The 20,481-nt window shown below is 48.7% G+C and overlaps 1 protein-coding gene across 1 annotated transcript in view; it reads right to left on the reverse strand.

Annotated features, from left to right (window-relative positions):
• The window catches only part of mboat2a (membrane bound O-acyltransferase domain containing 2a), a gene marked incomplete at both ends in the record, with an annotated part of 61,576 nt that extends 41,547 nt beyond the window's left edge, over positions 1–20,029 (reverse strand). Inside the window, 1 exon segment of the mRNA XM_080549322.1 lies at positions 19,946–20,029. Within this exon segment, the coding sequence (XP_080405448.1) occupies positions 19,946–20,029 (84 nt within the window).
• Positions 20,030–20,481: the final 452 nt, after the last annotated feature.

Raw genomic sequence — 20,481 nt, forward strand, 5'->3', positions numbered from 1 at the left:
CCCCGATGACTCTACATAAACACGCCTAACTCCTCCGTGGCTACTTATTACTTATCCAAAATAGCGCTCGCTCACATCTTCCAGGATTAGAAACCCACCACCATGTCCCAGAAATAATCTCTTTGAAGCTGCCATACTCCCTCCTTTCCTCCCTCCCTCCCTCCCTCCCAGCCGGGCCTAGTCGTCTCATTCACTTCAAACACACTAGCAGGTTGCTATATATAGCCTCTCATTAGCATATAGCGATTTTCTTTTTTCTTCCGTAGCGTTGTAGCGTTACGTCCCGTTCCCCTGGTGCTGTCTTGGTACCATCAGCCTCTTCAGGGGTGACTCACCTCAACAGCGAGTGCTGTTCTGCTGAGCGGCCTGAGAACAGGAGGGAGGCGGAACCAGCACCGGGGGGCGGGGGGGCGCGGTGTTGATACTAATCTTAGTTCTTTACATATTGTGACTAAGATACATTAAAATAATGACACTGAAGGGGAACCACAGAAGACGGCCAAAATACGTGTGTTTTCGTTCATATGTGTCGTGGAATGAGTATCCTCACATGGCAATTAATGTGAAGAGGGAAACTACTGTCTTGTTGATATAATATATATGGGACAAGGGAAGTCCTGTATATATTTATCCAGCTCAAAATACGGGACATTCTGGCTAATAGGGGAGAGCTGGCAACCCCATCCATTACGACCACAGCGCATGCTAACCGTTAGCATGCACATCAAAAAAAGAAAGTCAGTTGCCGTAACTCACAGCTAAACTTTGTTCCTCTGAGGAGATTTGGCGTGTCATTTGAACGGTGCCGACTTAGAGTCCGTCGAAATCCTGTCTGATAACGCGGGCTCTGCTAACTGTTAGCCTGCGCTGTGGTAGCAAAGTAAAAAAATAAATTTTAAAAAAGTGGAGAATGGAGAAGCTTCCATGATGAAGCTTTCACTACTGGCCTATGAGGACAACTCAGGGAAAGACGCTATTTCACCTGAAGGATGAAAACAGGCTGAACATTCCCGTTTAAACAGGCTGAACATTCCCATTTAAACGGGCTGACCTTCCCTTTAACGGAGGCGGTAGCCTAGAGGTTAGAGAGGTCGGCTAGCAATCGAAAGGTCTCTGGTTCGATCCCCGCCTCAGGAGGGAGCTGCATGTGAGCTGATGACTGGAGGGTTGCTGGCATCATATCTAAGGTGCCTACCACCGCCGTGGTGCCCTTGAGCAAGGCACAATTGACTCACAACTTGATTGCATGGTAAATAAAATAATGACATTATTATTATTGAACAGGCTGAACCTTCCCCTTTAACACGGAGGCTCCGGGTAGGTGGTTACACAGATATCCAAGGCTGTATCCATATTTGATACGCGACGGGAGGGTCTTTTAACAGTGATGAACGACAGAGTAAATAAATGAAGGTCGACAGAGGGAGGAACAGGGGAGGATGGAGGGGAGGAGGGAGAGGAGAGGAGCCGACAAAGGGGTAAACTTTGAATACTAATCACAATATCGGGAATCAGTCAGATTATGCAATACACATGATGACTAAAGCACTCGAAAGTGAAACAGGAACTGGTCAGTCTTACCACTGAGCACATGACGACTTTCAGCCATCGGAGGCTGGTGGAGGTAGAAATCGGAGGACGGGCTCATTGCAATGCATGGAACGGAATGAGGAACGGTATCAAACACACCATTCCTTATTCTGTGTCATGCATTTTTATTTTTTATTTAACCTTTATTTAACCAGGTGACCTCATTGAGATAAAGAATCTCTTTTCCAAGAGGGACCTGGCCACGAGGGGCAGCACAAGGACACAGGCATACATTCAATACACAGATAATAAGATAAGATAACATAATACAAAATAGCAAGAAATGAAAAGCAGGTTTGGGTGGGCACGGATACTGAATTAAAAGCAATGACAATTTCCAATACTTTCACCTTCTAAGTCCTTTAAAATCGTTATGAAAGCATCATAACTGATTAGTTCTTTTAATTGTAAGCATTACAATGAGCCTGTCCTCCGATGTCTACCTCTACCAGCCTCCACTGCTTCCGACTGTAGGAGAAACACTGTGATTCAGGGTGATATACTGCACTTTACCAATGAAGGCTGCAAACTATAACCGAAAGAATAAATAAATACCAATATGGAGTGAGTATTGCAAGCGTGGTTGCGAGAGAAACACCTCTCCCTAACACATGAGGCTATTCTACAGCTTCTATAGACGCCATAAGGTCACCCCTGGACAGATCATGGCTGGCCTGAATCAGTGTTTATCACCCTGAGAGACAGAGAGATCAGGTCACCCCTGGATAGATCATGGTTGGCCTTTTCACACGTCCAAACCACCACAGAGATCAGGTCACCCCTGGATAGATCATGGTTGGTCTTTTCACTCGTCAGACATAGAGATAAGGTCACTCCTGGACAGATCATGGTTGGCCTTTTCACACGTTCAAACCACCACAGAGTTCAGGTCACCCCTGGACAGATCATGGTTGGCCTTTTCACACGTTTGAACCACCAGAAAACTGGTCACCCCTGGAAAGATCATGGTTGGTCTTTTCACAGAGGTCTCCATCTGGGCCTGTTGCAGCTCATCCACACTCACATGGAGTGCCCTCCAGGGAAGTATGCTCTCAGACACTCACCTGGACACTCCTCATATTAGAACAATGAGGTCATACAAGATATGGAGGCGGTGCTACATTAGCATGTAGCATAATATCCACATGAAGTCTGGAGAGGATGTGATAGCAGATCTATAGCTCTACACATAGATCTGCATGTCTCTGTTGGTGTAGTGATGAAGAATGTGCAGATTTCCTATGGCGCAGTAACACATAAAGGAAAGGCACCAGGGGAGGGCTGGCGGAGGTAGAAATCCGGAGGAATTAGGAGCGGTATCTGCTGAAGGGCAGTTTGTGTATTAAGCCCTACTGTACGAACTCTCGGCTTACCCAACCTCATTGTTGAAGTTCAAGAACATCTCAATTACCTAACAGAGTTCTCAAGAGTTGGTTAACCCACCTCCGAAGGGGGTAAATCCGCTTTTAGTTGTGGTGCACCTCACCGCTGATCTGGAACAATCCGCAGAGAACATTTCAGTTGGGTTGCTCAGGTGCGGCTCGGGGCAAGTTAAGGTTTTTATTGATTGCTTGTTGAAAATGTTTTTTTTTTCTTCTGATTTGTGTTTTATAATGTTGTAATTGTGTATGTTTATTATTATGTGCGGTTGTAAACTGTGTGTCTGCAGGCCTCCCTTGTAAAAGGAGACCTTGATCTCGACGGAACTCCCTGTTAAAATAAATCATCGAAAAGGAACCGATACGAAGCCAACTTCCCCCAACTGCAAACAGAGACAATCTACTTTTTTGTCCTCATCCAACCTCTCCCCCACCCACCCCCCACCATCCCCCAACCCTGCACCCTCCCCCCCAGCAGGGAGAGACAGGGAAAGAGAGGAGAGGCGGGGAGGCATGTCCGCTCCTGTTAAACATCAAACAATGTACGTACACTACACACACACACACACACACACACACACACACACACACACACACACACACAAAGCTCTGCAGTCAGACAGGAGTGTGTGCTGTGCCATGATTGCTTCTGGTGATTGAGTCTGAGGCAGGAGAAGGGAGGCAAAGTCAGTCGTCATCGTCGTCGTGGTAATTCCCCATGACAGCGCCTGATTTTGACAATGTCATCGACAACAAGAGCGATAAAGTTTGGGTTAGATTTCAATACGACTACGTAACACATCATATAATCACAGTATGAATGCCCAACAGTGTCCTGTTGTCAGCCCAGGGAGTGGGTCTAGAGGGAGTTGGTCCAGAGGGAGTGGGTCCAGAGGGAGTGGGTCCAAAGGGAGTGGGTCCAAAGGGTGTGGGTCTAGAGGGAGTGGGTAGAGAGTTGGTCCAAAGGGAGTGGGTCCAGAGGGAGTGGGTCCAGAGGGAGTGGGTCCAGAGGGAGTGGGTCTAGAGAGAGTGGGTCTAGAGGGAGTGGGTCTAGAGGGAGTGGGTCTAGAGGGAGTGGGTAGAGAGTTGGTCCAGAGGGAGTGGGTCCAGAGGGAGTGGGTCCAGAGGGAGTGGGTCCAGAGGGAGTGGGTCTAGAGGGAGTGGGTCCAGAGGGAGTGGGTCCAGAGGGAGTGGGTCCAGAGGGAGTGGGTCCAGAGGGAGTGGGTCTAGAGGGAGTGGGTCCAGAGGGAGTGGGTCTAGAGGGAGTGGGTCCAGAGGGAGTGGGTCCAGAGGGAGTGGGTCTAGAGGGAGTGGGTCCAGAGGGAGTGGGTCTAGGGGGAGTGGGTCCAGAGGGAGTTGGTCCAGAGGGAGTGGGTCCAGAGGGAGTGGGTCCAGAGGGAGTGAGTAGACAGTTGGTCCAGAGGGAGTGGGTCCAGAGGGAGTGGGTCTAGAGGGAGTGGGTCCAGAGGGAGTGGGTCCAGAGGGAGTTGGTCCAGAGGGAGTGGGTCCAGAGGGAGTGGGTCCAGAGGGAGTGGGTAGACAGTTGGTCCAGAGGGAGTGGGTCCAGAGGGAGTGGGTCTAGAGGGAGTGGGTCCAGAGGGAGTGGGTCCAGAGGGAGTGGGTCCAGAGGGAGTGGGTCTAGAGGGAGTGGGTCCAGAGGGAGTGGGTCTAGAGGGAGTGGGTCCAGATGGAGTGGGTCCAGAGGGAGTGGGTCTAGAGGGAGTGGGTCCAGAGGGAGTGGGTCCAGAGGGAGTGGGTCTAGAGGGAGTGGGTCCAGAGGGAGTGGGTCTAGAGGGAGTGGGTCCAGAGGGAGTTGGTCCAGAGGGAGTGGGTCCAGAGGGAGTGGGTCCAGAGGGAGTGGGTAGACAGTTGGTCCAGAGGGAGTGGGTCTAGAGGGAGTGGGTCCAGAGGGAGTGGGTAGAGAGTTGGTCCAGAGGGAGTGGGTCTAGAGGGAGTGGGTCCAAAGGGAGTGGGTCCAAAGAGAGTGGGTCTAGAGAGAGTGGGTAGAGAGGGAGTGGGTAGAGAGGGAGTACAGAGGGAGTGGGTAGAGAGGGAGCGGCAAGGAAGCATGCGCGCACACACACACACGTGTGCGTGCACACACTCTCACACACGCTCACGCACACACCCACACACACACGGCCTGCAGCGCTCTCTACTCTGTGCTAAGCCACAGATCACAGCCAGGCTCTGCGTCCAGGCCGGCTATTAATAGCCTGACAATCAAGCATTCCCCAGAGAGCGTCCAGCGCCCAGCCTGCACCCAGCCAGCCTGCACTCTGGCTCAGCCTTCACGGACAACACACACACACACACACACAGATGAGTGCACAGACATGTGTGCGTGCGCACACACACACACACACACACACACACACACACACACGCACACACACTGCCCTCACACCCGAGAAACAAAGGCTTCAGTTAAGCCTATTCAGTTGGTTACACAACAAAATATTCCGTTATTATTATGGAGGAAGATTTGTTCTCACTGGTTCCGTTCCCAGAGCAGCGTGACTGAACGAGGGAGCGTACTCAAATCAATTTGCTCCCATGAAACATCGTAAATTTGCCATCATTGGTGTGGTTAACCGTTAACTGAAAATGACAGGACTTCTGTTGGTTCTAAAACGTCATCCGCGCTCCGAACAGTGTTTCTAGTCAGGAAGTATGTTATGGGAAAATGTGCAAGGTTATGTAAGGCCCTCTGGCCTGGTCGCGGCAGGATATGACCATAACAACATCTCTGGCCTGACGTGTCAACACAGTGGTCGCTACGCAGGATCTCTGTCACCATGCCAACAAAGACTAAACAATGTGCCTGAGACGAAAGAGAAGAGGAAGTGTGTGTGTTAGCGTGTGGAAAGAGAGGTGAAAAGAGAGAGAGAGAGAGAAGACGGAATAGAGAAAGAAAGACCAAGAAAGAAAGATACTGTATATGGACAGAGGGGAGGGGGAAGGGAGGGAGAAGAAAGAGAGAAAGACAGAACCCATCTCCAGTGGGTTGCTCGTCAACATTATACTCCTCCAACGGGGAGACAATGTCTGGGTGTGTGTACAGTATGTATGTAGGCCAACAGTGAGGACCATTGTCTCTGTCCACAGCGGTGGACAAGTGTTCCTATGTCCTCCGTCAAAGCCTCTCAGTCTCCCTGCCTCCTCTCTGCGTCCTCCTCAACCAACATTGTTTGACATCTTCCAAGTTATGCACATAACTCTCAGCCGCCCAGTCACTTAGGCAGCTAATATGATTTATTGACAACAATGTAGTCCTCTCGCTGGCCATAACGTAGATGAGAGTGGGTGTCAAAACTATGCATCGGTTGCGTGTGTGTGTGTGTGTGTGTGTGTGTGTGTCTGTGTGTGTGTGTGTGTGCGTGAAATTCTGGCACCAGCTCAAGGTAGCCAATGGTTTTTATATTGATGTATATTTTTCTGAAGCGTCACTGTGAATGTGAATATGGTGCAGGAACATAGCCACAGGTCTGGGATCAGCAGAGCACAGGAACATAGCCACAGGTCTGGGATCAGCAGAGCACAGGAACATAGCCACAAGTCTGGGAACAGCTGAGTACAGCCAGACTGACTCCTTTATCCAGTTGCCCAAAGCCGGAAAGTCCATTACACACAACAGAAACAGTGTGCGCAGTTTAATGTTTGAACATACATAACCCAAACTTTCACTGTACAACTTTTCATTCACACATTCAACCCCCATCCGGGAAGAAAGGAGAAGTGCAAGTTGCTAAATAACCAGGATAATGACTTTAAAGGTGTCTTGGTGAGTGAATGAGGCGTGAAGGTATGGGGTTAATGGCAGACAGCCAACTCTCCCTCTAACCCACCCCACAAACGCTTCCCTCTCCTCTCTCATTCATGCAACACTGTGTCCACGTTTCAAGTTTTATTGTTACGTCACATTACACAAGTGTAAGAGTAAAATTCTTAGGCTTCAGTTCCTGATACTGCAGCACAAGACAATAAGGCAATAGGCATAATTCAAGATAATGAAACAAAAGTGACAATAGTACCGACATTGTTGTAGACATGTTGACCATGTAGACATGTTGTTGAAGACCTTGTAGACATGTTGTTGAAGACCTTGTAGACATGCTGTTGACCTTGGAGACTGTCTCTGAAGTCTGTTCCTCTGTTCCAGGCTACAAGCCCAGGAGAGGCTGGTGGAGGTAGAACTCAAGAAGAGGCTCATTGTAATGCATGGAATGAAGAGAGGAATGAGGAATGGAATGAGGAATGGAATGGTATCCATTGTTCCTTGGTAAACAGGAAGCAGATATCACGTGACTGTGTCTGTGCAATGATTTGATTGCACAACGATATGTAAATTGCCTACCTATAAAGTGTCAGTGGAGAAGGGAGGTGGGATAACCAGCCTGAAGGAGAGAGAATCAGAACTGATCATGGTTTGACTTTTCTGTTGACTTGTGCAATGTACTATACGGTATATGAGAACACAATGAATGTTTCGCTGTCTTGATTCAAAAAAGGCCACAGAGTGGAAAAGGCGACATTAAGTCCTAAAGGTAACAAGAGAGTATTTCTTTTTGATAGGAGTTTACTTTGCTGCGTTCAAAGACCTGGCATTGGCTTGGAGAGACCGTTACTACTAAAGCATCCAGTTGTAAAGATGTCTTAAACATGTCCTTTCTACAGTACAGTCAGTAATCAGTGTGCATCGTCTGTGCTTGTGGTCTAAACTCACAAACAAGTGCTGTGACTGACATTTTCACCATCCTAAATGAACCTTAGGCCCTTAATTCTGCCCCCAACACTGCGATCAATTACCCTGGACCACATCCAAATGACACTGCCTGTTATTGGCCAGATTGAACAGAGCGGTGGTTATCTGTCCAATGGGACTGCATGCTACTAACTAGAGTAGTGGACAGTGGACAGCACACTCCTCTGTGACAGCTGCTTGTCCAATTAGAGGGTGAACGTGAGCTTTGGGAAATCAGCTAAAACACTGGCGATAAATGCCCTCAATAGGATCCCCTTGGCAGCACACAGATGGCTGATATATAAGTTATTTTTGAAGAGAATGTGTCTGCAATAACCGGTTGAATTAATGAATGAATGAATGAATGAATACATAAATAAATAAATAAATACTGTAAATGAATGAAACAAGAATAGAACAATGCACACAATGGTCTCTAACGGTTACATCCCACACGCAGGGCCTTCACCACAGACACACAAGCAAACAAATAAACAATCTTCCTACAAGTTGCCTTGCCAACCTACGTGACGTGACCCACGCCTCTCAGCCCCACTCACCAGAGCAGACGGATCTGACATGACAACGACAAACAGTGATCCCATTTCTTTTGTTAAAAGCCTCTATGATAATCAAGTCTTTCATTTGGTTGGCTTCTTCATAAAGGGGCGCACTGCAGTGCAACCGCTAGCATCATGAACAAGGCGTAGGCTAGGCTATGCTAGCGTAGGGTAGGTTATGTTAGCGCCCCGGGCCGATGTAAAAGTTGGATGGGGGGCGCATTATAAATAAAATTAACAATTAACAATTAACAATTAGTGTAGGCTAGGCTATGGGTGCATTCGTAAATACGCTCTGGAAATCCGATCAGCACTCATGGAATGCCTCTTGTGCAATCAAATTACTTGGTCACTCTATGACGTAGAACCCAGTGTGCACTCCGACGCTCTCAGAGCGAATTTACGAACACACCCTATGTTAGTGTAGGCTAGGCTATGTAAGTGTAGGCTAAGCTATGTTAGCATAGCCTGCACTTGGCAGCTGCTGTGGTGTCATCGGTTGCTGCTGAAGGTCATTGGACAGGCATTGAGAGTCCATCTCCAGCCAGATGACAAATTAAAGTCTTCAGTGCGTAAAATTAAACCTCAGGAGAAACGGCAGCCATAGCGGAAGTGTTTCTCATGTTCACCAGAGGACAGGAGACGTTAATCCCTACCTGGTAAATGGCAGAGAACACCGTCGTTGATGTGAACTGTTCAGCAGAACGCTACAAGAAAGACCATGATGATGATGATGATGATGATGATGATGATGATGATGATGATGATGATGATGATGATGATGATGATGATGATGATGATGATGATGATGATGATGATGATGATGATACGGATACTGTTGCTTCCGGTAACAATTACTGTATATGTATGTCTGTGATATTCCTTATTCCTTATGTTTTGTACATAATGTTGTATTATACTGTAGGGGTAGTTGGAGGCTAGTGGGAGGTAGAAATCGGAGGACAGGCGAAGGAGGGAAGGGAGGGAGGGGCGGCTGTCTCACAATAGGGAGAGTCCATTTGTATTCCAACTATATCTTTATTTATCTAAAAAGATAAAGAGAGAGAGAGAGAGAGAGAGAAAGAGGAAGAGAGAGAAAGAGTGAGGAAGAGAGAGAGAGTGAGAGAGGACAGAGAGAGAAAGAGAGGGAGAGAGAGAGAGTGAGGAAGAGAGAGAGAGTGAGCGAGGAGGGAGAGAGAGAGAGAGAGACCTGGTTCGAGACAGTAGCAGATCTGCAGTCTTTGTCACTCCTCTGTTTTTGTCCACTCAACAGCCATCAAAAATAAAACACACACATTGATTCAGAGGGAGAAACACTCTGTAGCCATACAATGTCCCAGCTCTCTGCAGGCCAACACTAGACCAATCATCCAGAAATAGAAATACAAGCAGTTGCTAGGATACCTATTGTTTGCCATAGGCAAGGGGACGGCTGGAGAGTACAAATGGAATAGACAACCTTTCAACACACACACACACACACACACACACACACACACACACGCACACACACGCACAACACACACACATACGCACACACACACGCACACACACACACGCTGTCAGCACATGGCCCAGAGGGGCTTTGGAGAATCAACACTTCTTCATTCATTCATAATATAGCTGAGGCCTATAATACAACAACACCACTCATCCACAATTGCCCCCCCCCCCCCTCCACACACACACACACACACACAAAGCTGTACAGCATTCACACCGGAAAACAATCATTCCATCTCATTATCAAGAGCGCTTTGAGTACCAGTCATAACAGAAAGAGAGAGAAAGAGAGAGAGAGAGAGAGAGAGAGAGAGAGAGAGTCAGAACGTGAAGAGGCTACAGTGTGTGTAGTGTCAGGTTTAAATGTAGTATCATCAATAGTGTTTGAGTATCAGTGATAATTAGCGTTAACGAGGCCATGGCTCTCTTACGCGGATGTGTAAAATCATCCCAGGCCGTAAAATCTTGTGTTACATAAGCCTGCTAAGTCACGGACATTCCCACCGCGAGGCGAGTGTTAGGCTGATCCCCTTCCTGTGCAGAACTGCCACCACAGCGTACCAACCCACCCAATCCTTCTACCACAGTGTACCAACCCGCCCAAACCTTCTATCAGCGTACCAACCCACCCAATCCTTCTACCACAGTGTACCAAACCACCCAATCCTTCTACCACAGTGTGAGTGTAACAAACCACCCAATCCTTCTATCAGTGTACCAACCCACCCAATCCTTCTATCAGCGTACCAACCCACCCAATCCTTCTACCACAGTGTGAGTGTACCAAACCACCCAATCCTTCTACCACAGTGTGAGTGTACCAACCCACCCAATCCTTCTATCAGTGTACCACACCACCCAAACCTTCTACCACGTCTTCTACGGAGCCATACCAGTCCGGATTAGCTCACTGCAAAATACAAAAACACATTTTTATTCCCTTGCCCTGAAAAGAGCCTAGCTGGGCAAGGTCAGACTTCAATCCACACGTTGGTTCTGTTTATCAAGCCACTGTCACCCACCCCTAGGGTTTTCAGGGGAAGAAAACAAATACATTATTTATTTTCTTTCTCTTTTATTTTTTTTTATAATTCTCACTTATAAAAATAAGTGAACTGTCCCTTTTCAGAATAGCGGTTGAAGGCGAAGTGAGAACGTTCTCCCTCATTACATAGGTGATCAACTTCACCAGGATCAATAGTGAGTCTCCAGAGGCACAAACACCTTCCAACGATTCTACACAGCACGCAAGAATCAAAGTATTCCGATGACGATGCAACCAGCGCTGAAGTTAAGGTCGATCGATGGCTGAGATTGGCTTCTTATTGGTGCATAGAGGCCGTTCAGCATCCAATAAGATGGAAGCATGACTGGAGGGCGACGACAGAGACCCTCCCCTCATTGGTCCTGTCGGCGGCGTCTTATCATCGTGGCCAATCAGATGTCATCGCGCTAACTTGGCGGAACGGCGCTTCACATGACAACACAAAGTCTCGCCGTCATGAATATTCATGAAGGTATTTTTATTTTTTTTGTTGTGCATCGATTTTGCTTTGGTTCCTTTAAATCTGGAGCCAAACTTGGACAGTACAAGATGGCTGACAGTACACGATGAGTCAGCGAAAGAAAACAAATCTGCTTCTACTGTATTTGCTTCAGAGCTTTGTGTCATTAGTTGTGTTTCTGAAGCACTGCTGGGCTGGGCTAAATCTTCTAGCTAGGAGACAGATTTGTAGTTGGAGGCGCTAATTCACGGTCGGAAACTGATGCTCCCAGGCCAAGCCCGGGAGCTGTGTTGATTGACAACCACGACAGGTGTTTCACAACAATGCACGCACACAGACACACATATTACACATACACACACACAAACACACTCACACACTTAAATAAAGGCCAGGGCAGGGGGATAGGGGCTTCCACAGGCAGGGGAGTATGGAAAATACCGTAGAGGTTAACAGTATAGACAGTGTGAGGTTAACAGTATTTAAAAAGTGTGACGTTAACAGTATATAGAAAGTGAGGTTAACAGTCCATTCAATCATTCATTCATTCATTGGCACAGACAGTTCATTGGCACCCCACCCCACCCAGGCACCCCACCCGCCCACCCCGGCATAATCTTACCCACCTAACCATGTGATGTTTTGGTCAATGCAGCACATGATGCAGCGTTTGGCTGAACTACTGTCCTAGTTCCAGAGAGACACTCCCTGGGGGGCCTGTGTTGTTCAGGACAGACACTGAGGACCTGTGTGTTGTTCAGGACAGACACTGAGGACCTGTGTGTTGTTCAGGACAGACACTGAGGACCTGTGTGTTGTTTAGGACAGACTCTGAAACGGCTGACGGAAGAATATGAGGAAATTGTCAAGAATTTGTTAAGCTAGGACAAAATCCCTTTCTGTTTTTGGGAATACCCATGTGTAAAACGCATTGAACTGCCTTTTTGGATGTTTGTGAAGAAAATAATAAAAAACATAAGAGGAAAAAAAATGTCAGATGGCTTTGCCAGTAAACCTGATACTGTATGTCTGTATTGTATGTGTGTGTTAGTGTGTGTGTACGCATGTACGTATGTATGTATTCCTGCCTATATACTGTAAGCCTAGCCTGTGCAGCCTTTTCTAAACCTCGGCCTTAAGTCCAAACGCAACACCCAGAGTAAGAAGACATGACGCAAGTTCCAAAAGCACCTAGTTTAATCAAAAAGCCACTTCCTGCCCGAGTCAGCGTTTTCTGTTCAGCCCAACCTTTCAGAGGCAGCAGCTAAGCAGAACGGCGCAGGCCAGAGCCAGCCCTGAGCATTGACGAGTTCTGGCCCATGTGTACTGGGGCAACAATGATCGCCCTGTTACGTAACGGGCCTGGGTCTGGTCGATACAGGTTATTTAACTTCATCCCCAACAGATTGCTCTGAGAGCCACAATGAGATTTGCTCAGAGTAAACAAAGAGAGATTGGCCTTTGAAGTTCCAGCAGCCGGGATTCAGAGGGAATTGGGTCATAACACTGTATCGTGACTGCTTCTCTCTTCTGGGTGGTTTTGAAAAATGCGGAATGCAGAAGAATGTTTCTCTTTGTTAATGTATTAGCCTGTACTGTATATACCAATAATTGGATAATCGGAATAAACCCTTGACTTGGAGGTTGTACATTCTCAAAAATACAGTGACCTGCATATGTAATGGAAGAGCGAGGATTACTTTCTTCTATGCATAAAAAAGTGTTTAATTTCTTTTTTTTTGTGATCAATTTTTTATTATTATTTCTTCAGGGAATGGTACAAGGGAGTGGTAACATATAAATGAACAAGAGAAATAGAATAACAAAAATCCAGTAGAAATACAAAATTCCCATAAACCTTCCACCCCCCCTTCCCAATCTCCTTTTGTTTGAAAAAAAAGTGTTTAATTTCTGAGTGGCGAAATGAATATGAGTACAAATACCATCAATTAAAAGGTGACAATCTCTTCTTCAACCTCATAGTAAATGCTGTCCCATTACTTACGAAGGGCACTGTAGAGTATTGAAAGAAAAGAAAAAACGCAGTCTGGAAACGACAGAATCACATTTCTTTGTTGGTTCGCTTATCTAACGCCACCTATTCTCTTCTGTTACGACTGCGACCCTCTGGGGAAACCACTCTGTCTCGTCATGGTGCCACTCTAGGCAAGGCTACATGAGCAGCAGTCTATCACTCTAGGCTAGGCTACATGAGCAGCAGTCGATCACTCTAGGCTAGGCTACATGAGCAGCAGTCTATCACAGCAGCCAAAGGGAGGAAGGAAAAAATCAATTGGGACGAATAGGCTCCCTTGAGGTGCACCAATTAGACAGAGTGGGGAGGGAAATGAGCCTCCTCTGAGAGATCAGGACTGAGCCTTGTTGTCCTGGAGATACCCCTGGGGAGAGCGGGGAGGGGGGAGGGGGGAGGGATAGGGGGGAGGCAGGGCTCGGGACAGAGAGAGATGACTGGGGAGAGAGAGCTGGGGAGAGGGGAAGGAGGGCTGGGGAGAGGGGGGGGGAGAAAGGGGAGGGAAGGGCCTGGGACTGGGCTGGAGACAGAGAGAGATGACTGGGGAGAGAGAGCTGGGGAGAGGGGACGGACGGCTGGGGAGAGAGGGGAGGGAGGGTTGGGGAGAGGAGGGAGGGAGGGAGGGAAGGGCCTGGGACAGGGCTGGGGACAGAGAGAGATGACTGGGGGGATAGAGGGCTTTAGACCTGCAAACACCCACACCCTTCATCCATGACAGGACACCACAGTGCAGAGTAACAACAGAGTTTTCCGACGCTTTTTTTAAAGAAGACAACAGAACCATTTAGCGGACGCCTTCGATCAACGGAATTCACAGAGTGCGGCGAATGCATATCGGGTCCCAGCAGGGGATCGAACCCCCCCCCCCCCCCCCGCTGCTGTCCCATCAGAGGCACCAGGGGACTAGTGGAGGCAGCAACAGAAGAGGGATTGTTGTACAGAGACGTGGTGTGTGTGTGTGGGGGGGGGGGGGGATATGAAACGACACACACACACACACTGTAACAAACTGCAGTCCGATAAATCACACAGCACAGTGATTGTTTTCTGTGTGCCCGACCCTTGGTCGGGTTTACAAACCCATATAAAAGCGAGCATTGTACGCTGCGTGGTTCTCTCCACACAAGAGGAGTGTCATCACACCGTGAAGGTCACACAGAGCACGGAGACGCGATAAAGAGCCGAGGCGCGTCGGAGGGCTGCTGGCGTCGGGCTGAGCGGAGTCTTAAAACCCCTGTCGTAACGCCAAGCGCCATAAAACTCCACCTCCGAAAAAGAAGAAGAAGAACGAGAACAAAAAGAAGAAGGAAGAAATGGAAGGAGTTCATCTTAATGACACAAGGCTGGACGGGGTACTAAAAACGCTGGTGGTTACTATGGCGAAGGCCTCCAGAATTTTCACCCTGCTCTGCGTGACAGTAAAGCTTTATGTCACAGCCATTGTCCTCCATCTGGACCTGGTCAGGGAGGGCTACATTAAGACTGTAAAATCTGCAGTCGTGTCCAGTATGGCAGGGGAACCGTTCTCTATAGATCTATCTCTCTCTTTCATTAAATGGACAAATTGACCCGCTCTTTTTTGGTTTTTGCAGTTTGCTGAATTCGATGTGTCATAAATAGCACAATGATTCAGTGATTCTCACACCCCAAGGTCTGTGTGGGTGTGTCTGTGTCAGTCTTTATTTATCTAACAACCTAGTCTACTGTCTTTATTTATCTACACAACCTTGTCTACAGTCTTTATTTATCTAACAACACAACTTGGAGCAGTCACAACAACAACAACAACGTCCAGCCCGAGCATTTACACCTAATTAGGGACAGCGTTCAACAGTTCAACGGTGGGGTAGTGGTGGCCTGGCCTAGTGGATGGTGAGTTTGACTGGTGATCAGAAGGTCATGGGTTCCAAACCCCACCTGGGAACACCACCCAGTGGGGCACTTGAGTAAGGCACTTAAGCCCGACGTTACTCGATGCCTGGCTGCACCTGTGGGATACCTCAGGACAGGAGGTGGGCGTGTGTCACCTGGACGTCCCAGACCTGGCAGGGCCAGATCACCTACAGTCTAAACAGTCTCACAGGTGATCACGTTACCACGGAGGCTGCCAACCTGGGGGCAAGCCACAACTAGTTCCACCCACAGAAGCGTACACACACGTACACACATGCGCACGCACACATGTATACACACACACACACACGGCAATCCCATACATGCTGAAGGCATATTTATGACAGTACAAAGATAGAGAGACAGAGAGGAAGGAGGAATGCTGCGTAGAGTCTGCTCAGATTACACAGCTACCATTATAGCACACATATACACACACACACACACACACACACACACACAGTGTCTGGCACTGAAACAGACATCCAACTTTATGAATGCAAATGAATGCAACATTTGGCTGGTTTATTGATGAAGTTAGCAGCACCCCTGACATAATCCTCCACCATGGACAGGGATCTGACAAGCTGGCCCCCGAGGATGACACCTGTGTGTGTGTGTGTGTGTGTGTGTGTGTGTGTGTGTGTGTGTGTGTGTGTGTGTGTGTGTGTGTATGTGGGGGAGAGTTCAGGAGCCAATGGCACAGAGGGCGCTCCATCAACCCAACCCTCCATATTTTCATAAACAAATACATTGCAAAACTTCTTTGATGCAGATCTCATCTCCTGTGTGGTTTACTACCGGCCTGCTGTGTGTGTGTGTGTGTGTGTGTGTGTGTGTGTGTGTGTGTGTGTGTGTGTGTGTATGTGTGTATGTGTGTGTATGTGTGTGTGTTGCCTGCTTCTGTCAGTAGCCTGGTACCAATGCATTAGCCCAGGGAGAGGTTGACACTGGCAGAGCCTCACTCAAGTAGGCTTCGAATAGGCTACAAGACAATAAGTACAGATACAATGGATATATACAGTCACCGAACACTTAATTAGGAACACTCTACTAATACTGGGTAGGGGCGGCCTCCCTTTGATCTCAAAACAGGCTCAATTCTTCGTGGTATTAATTCCACAAGATGTTGGAAACGTTCCTTCGAGATTCTGGTCCATGACGACATGATTCCATCACGCAATTCCTGCAGATTTTTCTCAGAATCTCCCGTTCTACCACATCCCAAAGGTGTTCTATTGGACTCAGATCCAGATGAAGTGAGAAGGCCACTGAAGAACAGTGAATTCATTGCCATGCTCATGAAACCAGTTTGAGACGAACTTTGTTTCGTGACATGGTGCATTATCATGCTGGAAGTAGAAGACGGGTCATCAGAAGATGGGTACGTTGATTGTGGCTATGAAGGGAAAAACATGGTCAGAAGAAGGGAAGAGGAGAGGGGAGGGGGGTGGGGGGAAAAGGAGGAGGAAGAGCCAAAGGAGGTGGAGGGGGGGGAATCCAAGTTTGTATAAAAACGTTGAGCTCATGAACGTGCAACATTCTTGGAGAAGGCCGGGCCAACGTGGGAGGGGATCTGGTGCTGGAGCATTCCTGTCTACACTTGCAGGAAGGAGAGAGGGAGGGCGGGAGGAACAGAGAGAAGGGGGGAGGGAGGGCGGGAGGAAGAGAGGGAAGGGGAGAGGGAGGGCTTGAGAAAGTGAGGGAGGGAGGGACTGGAGCAGGAGACTTGGGGAGAGGAAATGTGGGCCTAAGAATCTGTGCAGAATGAAAAAGGAACATTCAGTTGACTGTTTTGCCTATTGGTCAATATTGGCCCTGGAAAACCACCGTGACATGGGGCTTTTCTAGGACAGCCGTGCCTTATCCTGATCTGATTTTGAAAATGTAAGAATACTGGGTGGCAGAATGCCAAATCTAGGAAAAGTCATGAAAGGAGGGTCCTGAAATGTTATTGAGTGCAAAGGTATAACAAATGTTTCACTCACAGGGTCACCGTGACCCCACCATGGCTGTTCGAGTGTTAGAGTAACCTTTAAACTTTACCCAGATATGGTGGTTGGCAGGTAACCAAACCTCCACATCTACACCGCTCCACATATCGACCCCTCTAACTCCACCCCTCTACCTCCACCCCTCCACCACCCCTCCACATCTCCACCTCCACATCTCCACCCCTCCACATCTCCACCCCTCCATATCTACACCCCTCCACCTCCACCCCTCCACATCTCCACCCCTCCATATCTCCACCCCTCCACATCTCCATATCTCCACACATCCACCTCCACATCTACACCCCTCCACATCTACACCCCTCCACATCTCCAACCCTCCACACATCCACCCCCACCCCTCCACACCTCCACCCCTCCACACCTCCACATATCCAGCCCTCCACATCTACACACCTCCACCTCCACCCCTCCACATATCCACCCCTCCGACCCCACCCCTCCACACCTACACCCGTCCACACATCCACCCCTCCACATCTCCACCCCTCCATCCTACAGGCTGTTGAGTGGGGCCAGACGCAGACTACCAGACTACCTCTGCGTCCCTGAGGAACGCGACAGTGACTCAGTGAGCCACTCCCCCCGCCCCGTCCCCCCGCCCCGTCCCCCTCCCAGGGGTAAAGGTGTTTGAGGAGCAGCGTAGTCCTCCCCGTTGGTAAACAGCCTCTCCCTGTGATAAGGGGAGAAATAAAGGAATCCATTGCCATGCCAACGTCCACGCGTCAATCTCCTCACCCGAGAGATGGCAGGGAGGGATAAAGGCCAAACGCAAACAAGCCGTGTGTCAATACGGAAGAAACAGGGCAGGACTCTCGGTGATACACTTCACTTTAGGAGTGGCTTTCCACGGCTGCTCTAGGGCAGGGACCGCCTGAGACGGTTAGCACGGGTAGACAAGATGGAGGGTGTTCACACTGAGCCCGGAAACAAACATGGGACCATGTCTAATAATGGAGGGAAACCCCCCCCCCCCCAAAAAAAGAAGACAAGATTGAATATAAGCATAGCGTCCTCCCTCCTGAATTAACCACTGTATTGACATAGTAGTTAATGTACATAGTATCGGTAAGGTCTTGTTGACATGGACGTGATGCTAGTATAAACAGTAAAACTGTTAAAACAGGATTATACAACTGCCATGCAAATACAACAGGGCTTTAGGGCAGCTCATGACAGGTGGGACCAAGCAGGTCATCACACACAGCGACCAGGGGGGCTGTTTGTCAAACCTGACAGGGTCAGGGACACTGGTCCCAGCTGGGGGTTAATGATTGATCCTGATCCAGAGAGGCTGAGCTGAGCTGAGCTGAGCCGAGCTGGGCTAAGCCGAGCTGAGCTGAGCAGTAGTTACTGCTGTGACTGTACACAGCCCCTGGGTACCTCTAGAGGAGGCAGTTGGATCTTGTTGTAGAGAGGACCTTGTATGTCTGTGTGTGTGTGTGTGTGTGTGTGTGTGTGTGTGTGTGTGTGTGTGTGTGTGTGTGTGTGTGTGTGTGGGGGGGGGGGGGGGGGGGGGAGGGGGGCGTGTGTGCGTAGGTGGTTGCATGTTTGTGTGTGTGTGTGTGTGTTAGCACAGGTATGCCATAACAGACTTCACATACAAGTTCAAACATTGCAACATTACTTCCTTAGAAATACGGAATGAAACTTGTAAAATCGAAGACAGAAACACAATTGAGAGGGATTAGATGGGGCAGTGAGGAGGATTAAACGGGCATCTGATAACATGTTTGCCCATTCTAAATGACGAGTGGGACCTACAGGATTAAATGATAGCCTAATGCTCTCCTTAATTTGAAAAGTTCATCTTCATGTGGTCATTTTTTGGACCACACCTTGTTACACAACGACACCGATACGTCACACAGACAGCACCGTCCGTCCGGCACTGATGGGGAACCAGCATCCGTGGCTCAAATAAATCTGATTAAAACGAGAAGCGATTTGCTACGAAAGAACATCGATATCCGTTTAATCGATTTAAGGGATGACCAAAATGAATCTATGGAGCGAGGCTTCGTCATCGACGACAAGCGCACATTTTTCATAAAACGCAGATACCCAAAAAAAAAATCCTCTTCCTTTACGCGCTACGGTCAATGATGAGGCAGATCCATACTTTAGGAAATGGGCGCACAGACACCGTAGGCTATATCCCTGTTCTGCCTGGGAAAAGGAGTGGCAGTCTACAAGTTGTATGTATGCTCCAACACTGTCTGGCGCAGCTGCACACTGAATGAATGGAACTTTCTCTAAGTGCACGGTGACAGCAGTGACCCATACCCTACCCTACCCAAACCTAATCCCTACCCAAACCAAACCGTACCCTACCCTACCGTACCCTACCCAGCAGAGGCTTCTCGGATAAATACGCATCCCGAAGAGAGACCTACCATTGAATAATGCGCAATCCAAACAAAAGGGGGTAGGCAGAGAGGAACTCACATCACATAAAATAGCAAAGCCCTCCCTGGCTGAGGCTGCCGTGACTAGAATACACCAGCATTTCTGTTCTGATGTCGGGCGTTTGGAGTGATTTAATTTCCATCGCTATGCCTCTCTCTGTCTAACGATGATTGGCATTCGTGGTGGTGGTGGGTACACCGTCCAGTGTGTCCTATGTTGTCGCCAAACGCGACAGAGAGAGATGACCAATCCAGATATAGCGTAGCCCTTATTATAAACCTTGGTCGCGTTTATTCAATCAAACCCGCAGCCTACCTGGTCCAGCGGGAGGCTGATCAGGTCGCTGATCGGCTGCAGTAACGTAGAGCCCGTGCACGATGAGACCGTCTCAGAGGCCATGGTGGAGGCCGTGAATCCCGTCTCTGATTCCCCTCTCTCTCTCTCTCTCTCTCTCTCTCTCTCTCCTCCGGCTGATCGGCTGCTGTTCTGCTGCCGCTGCTGCTGCTGTTCTCTACCACCAGGCTGGGGCTGCGTTCGTCGTTTCGCTCTGGAACTCTGATCAGCACTCGCGGAATGCCTCTTGTCCAATCAAATTACTCGGTCGCTTTATGGCGTTGAACCCAGTGTGCGCTCCGGCGCGGTCAGAGCGAGTTGACGAACGCAGCCTGGAGGGGTTGTCATCGGCGCCACGGTGCCACCGTCCAGCCACACAGCAGAGAGAGGCGACCAGAGGAAAGACACCGTGGGCGGAGATTCATGGGCTCACACCGCCTACTACCCCCAGCTTTCATAACAAGACCCCCCTCCTCGGCCTGTTAGTGTGGCAAGAAAGTGATCTGGGATAGCCAATC

Source organism: Nansenia antarctica (assembly GCF_963989245.1).
Source record: "Nansenia antarctica genome assembly, chromosome: 1".
In the NCBI taxonomy this organism is placed as follows: Eukaryota; Metazoa; Chordata; class Actinopteri; order Argentiniformes; family Microstomatidae; genus Nansenia; species Nansenia antarctica.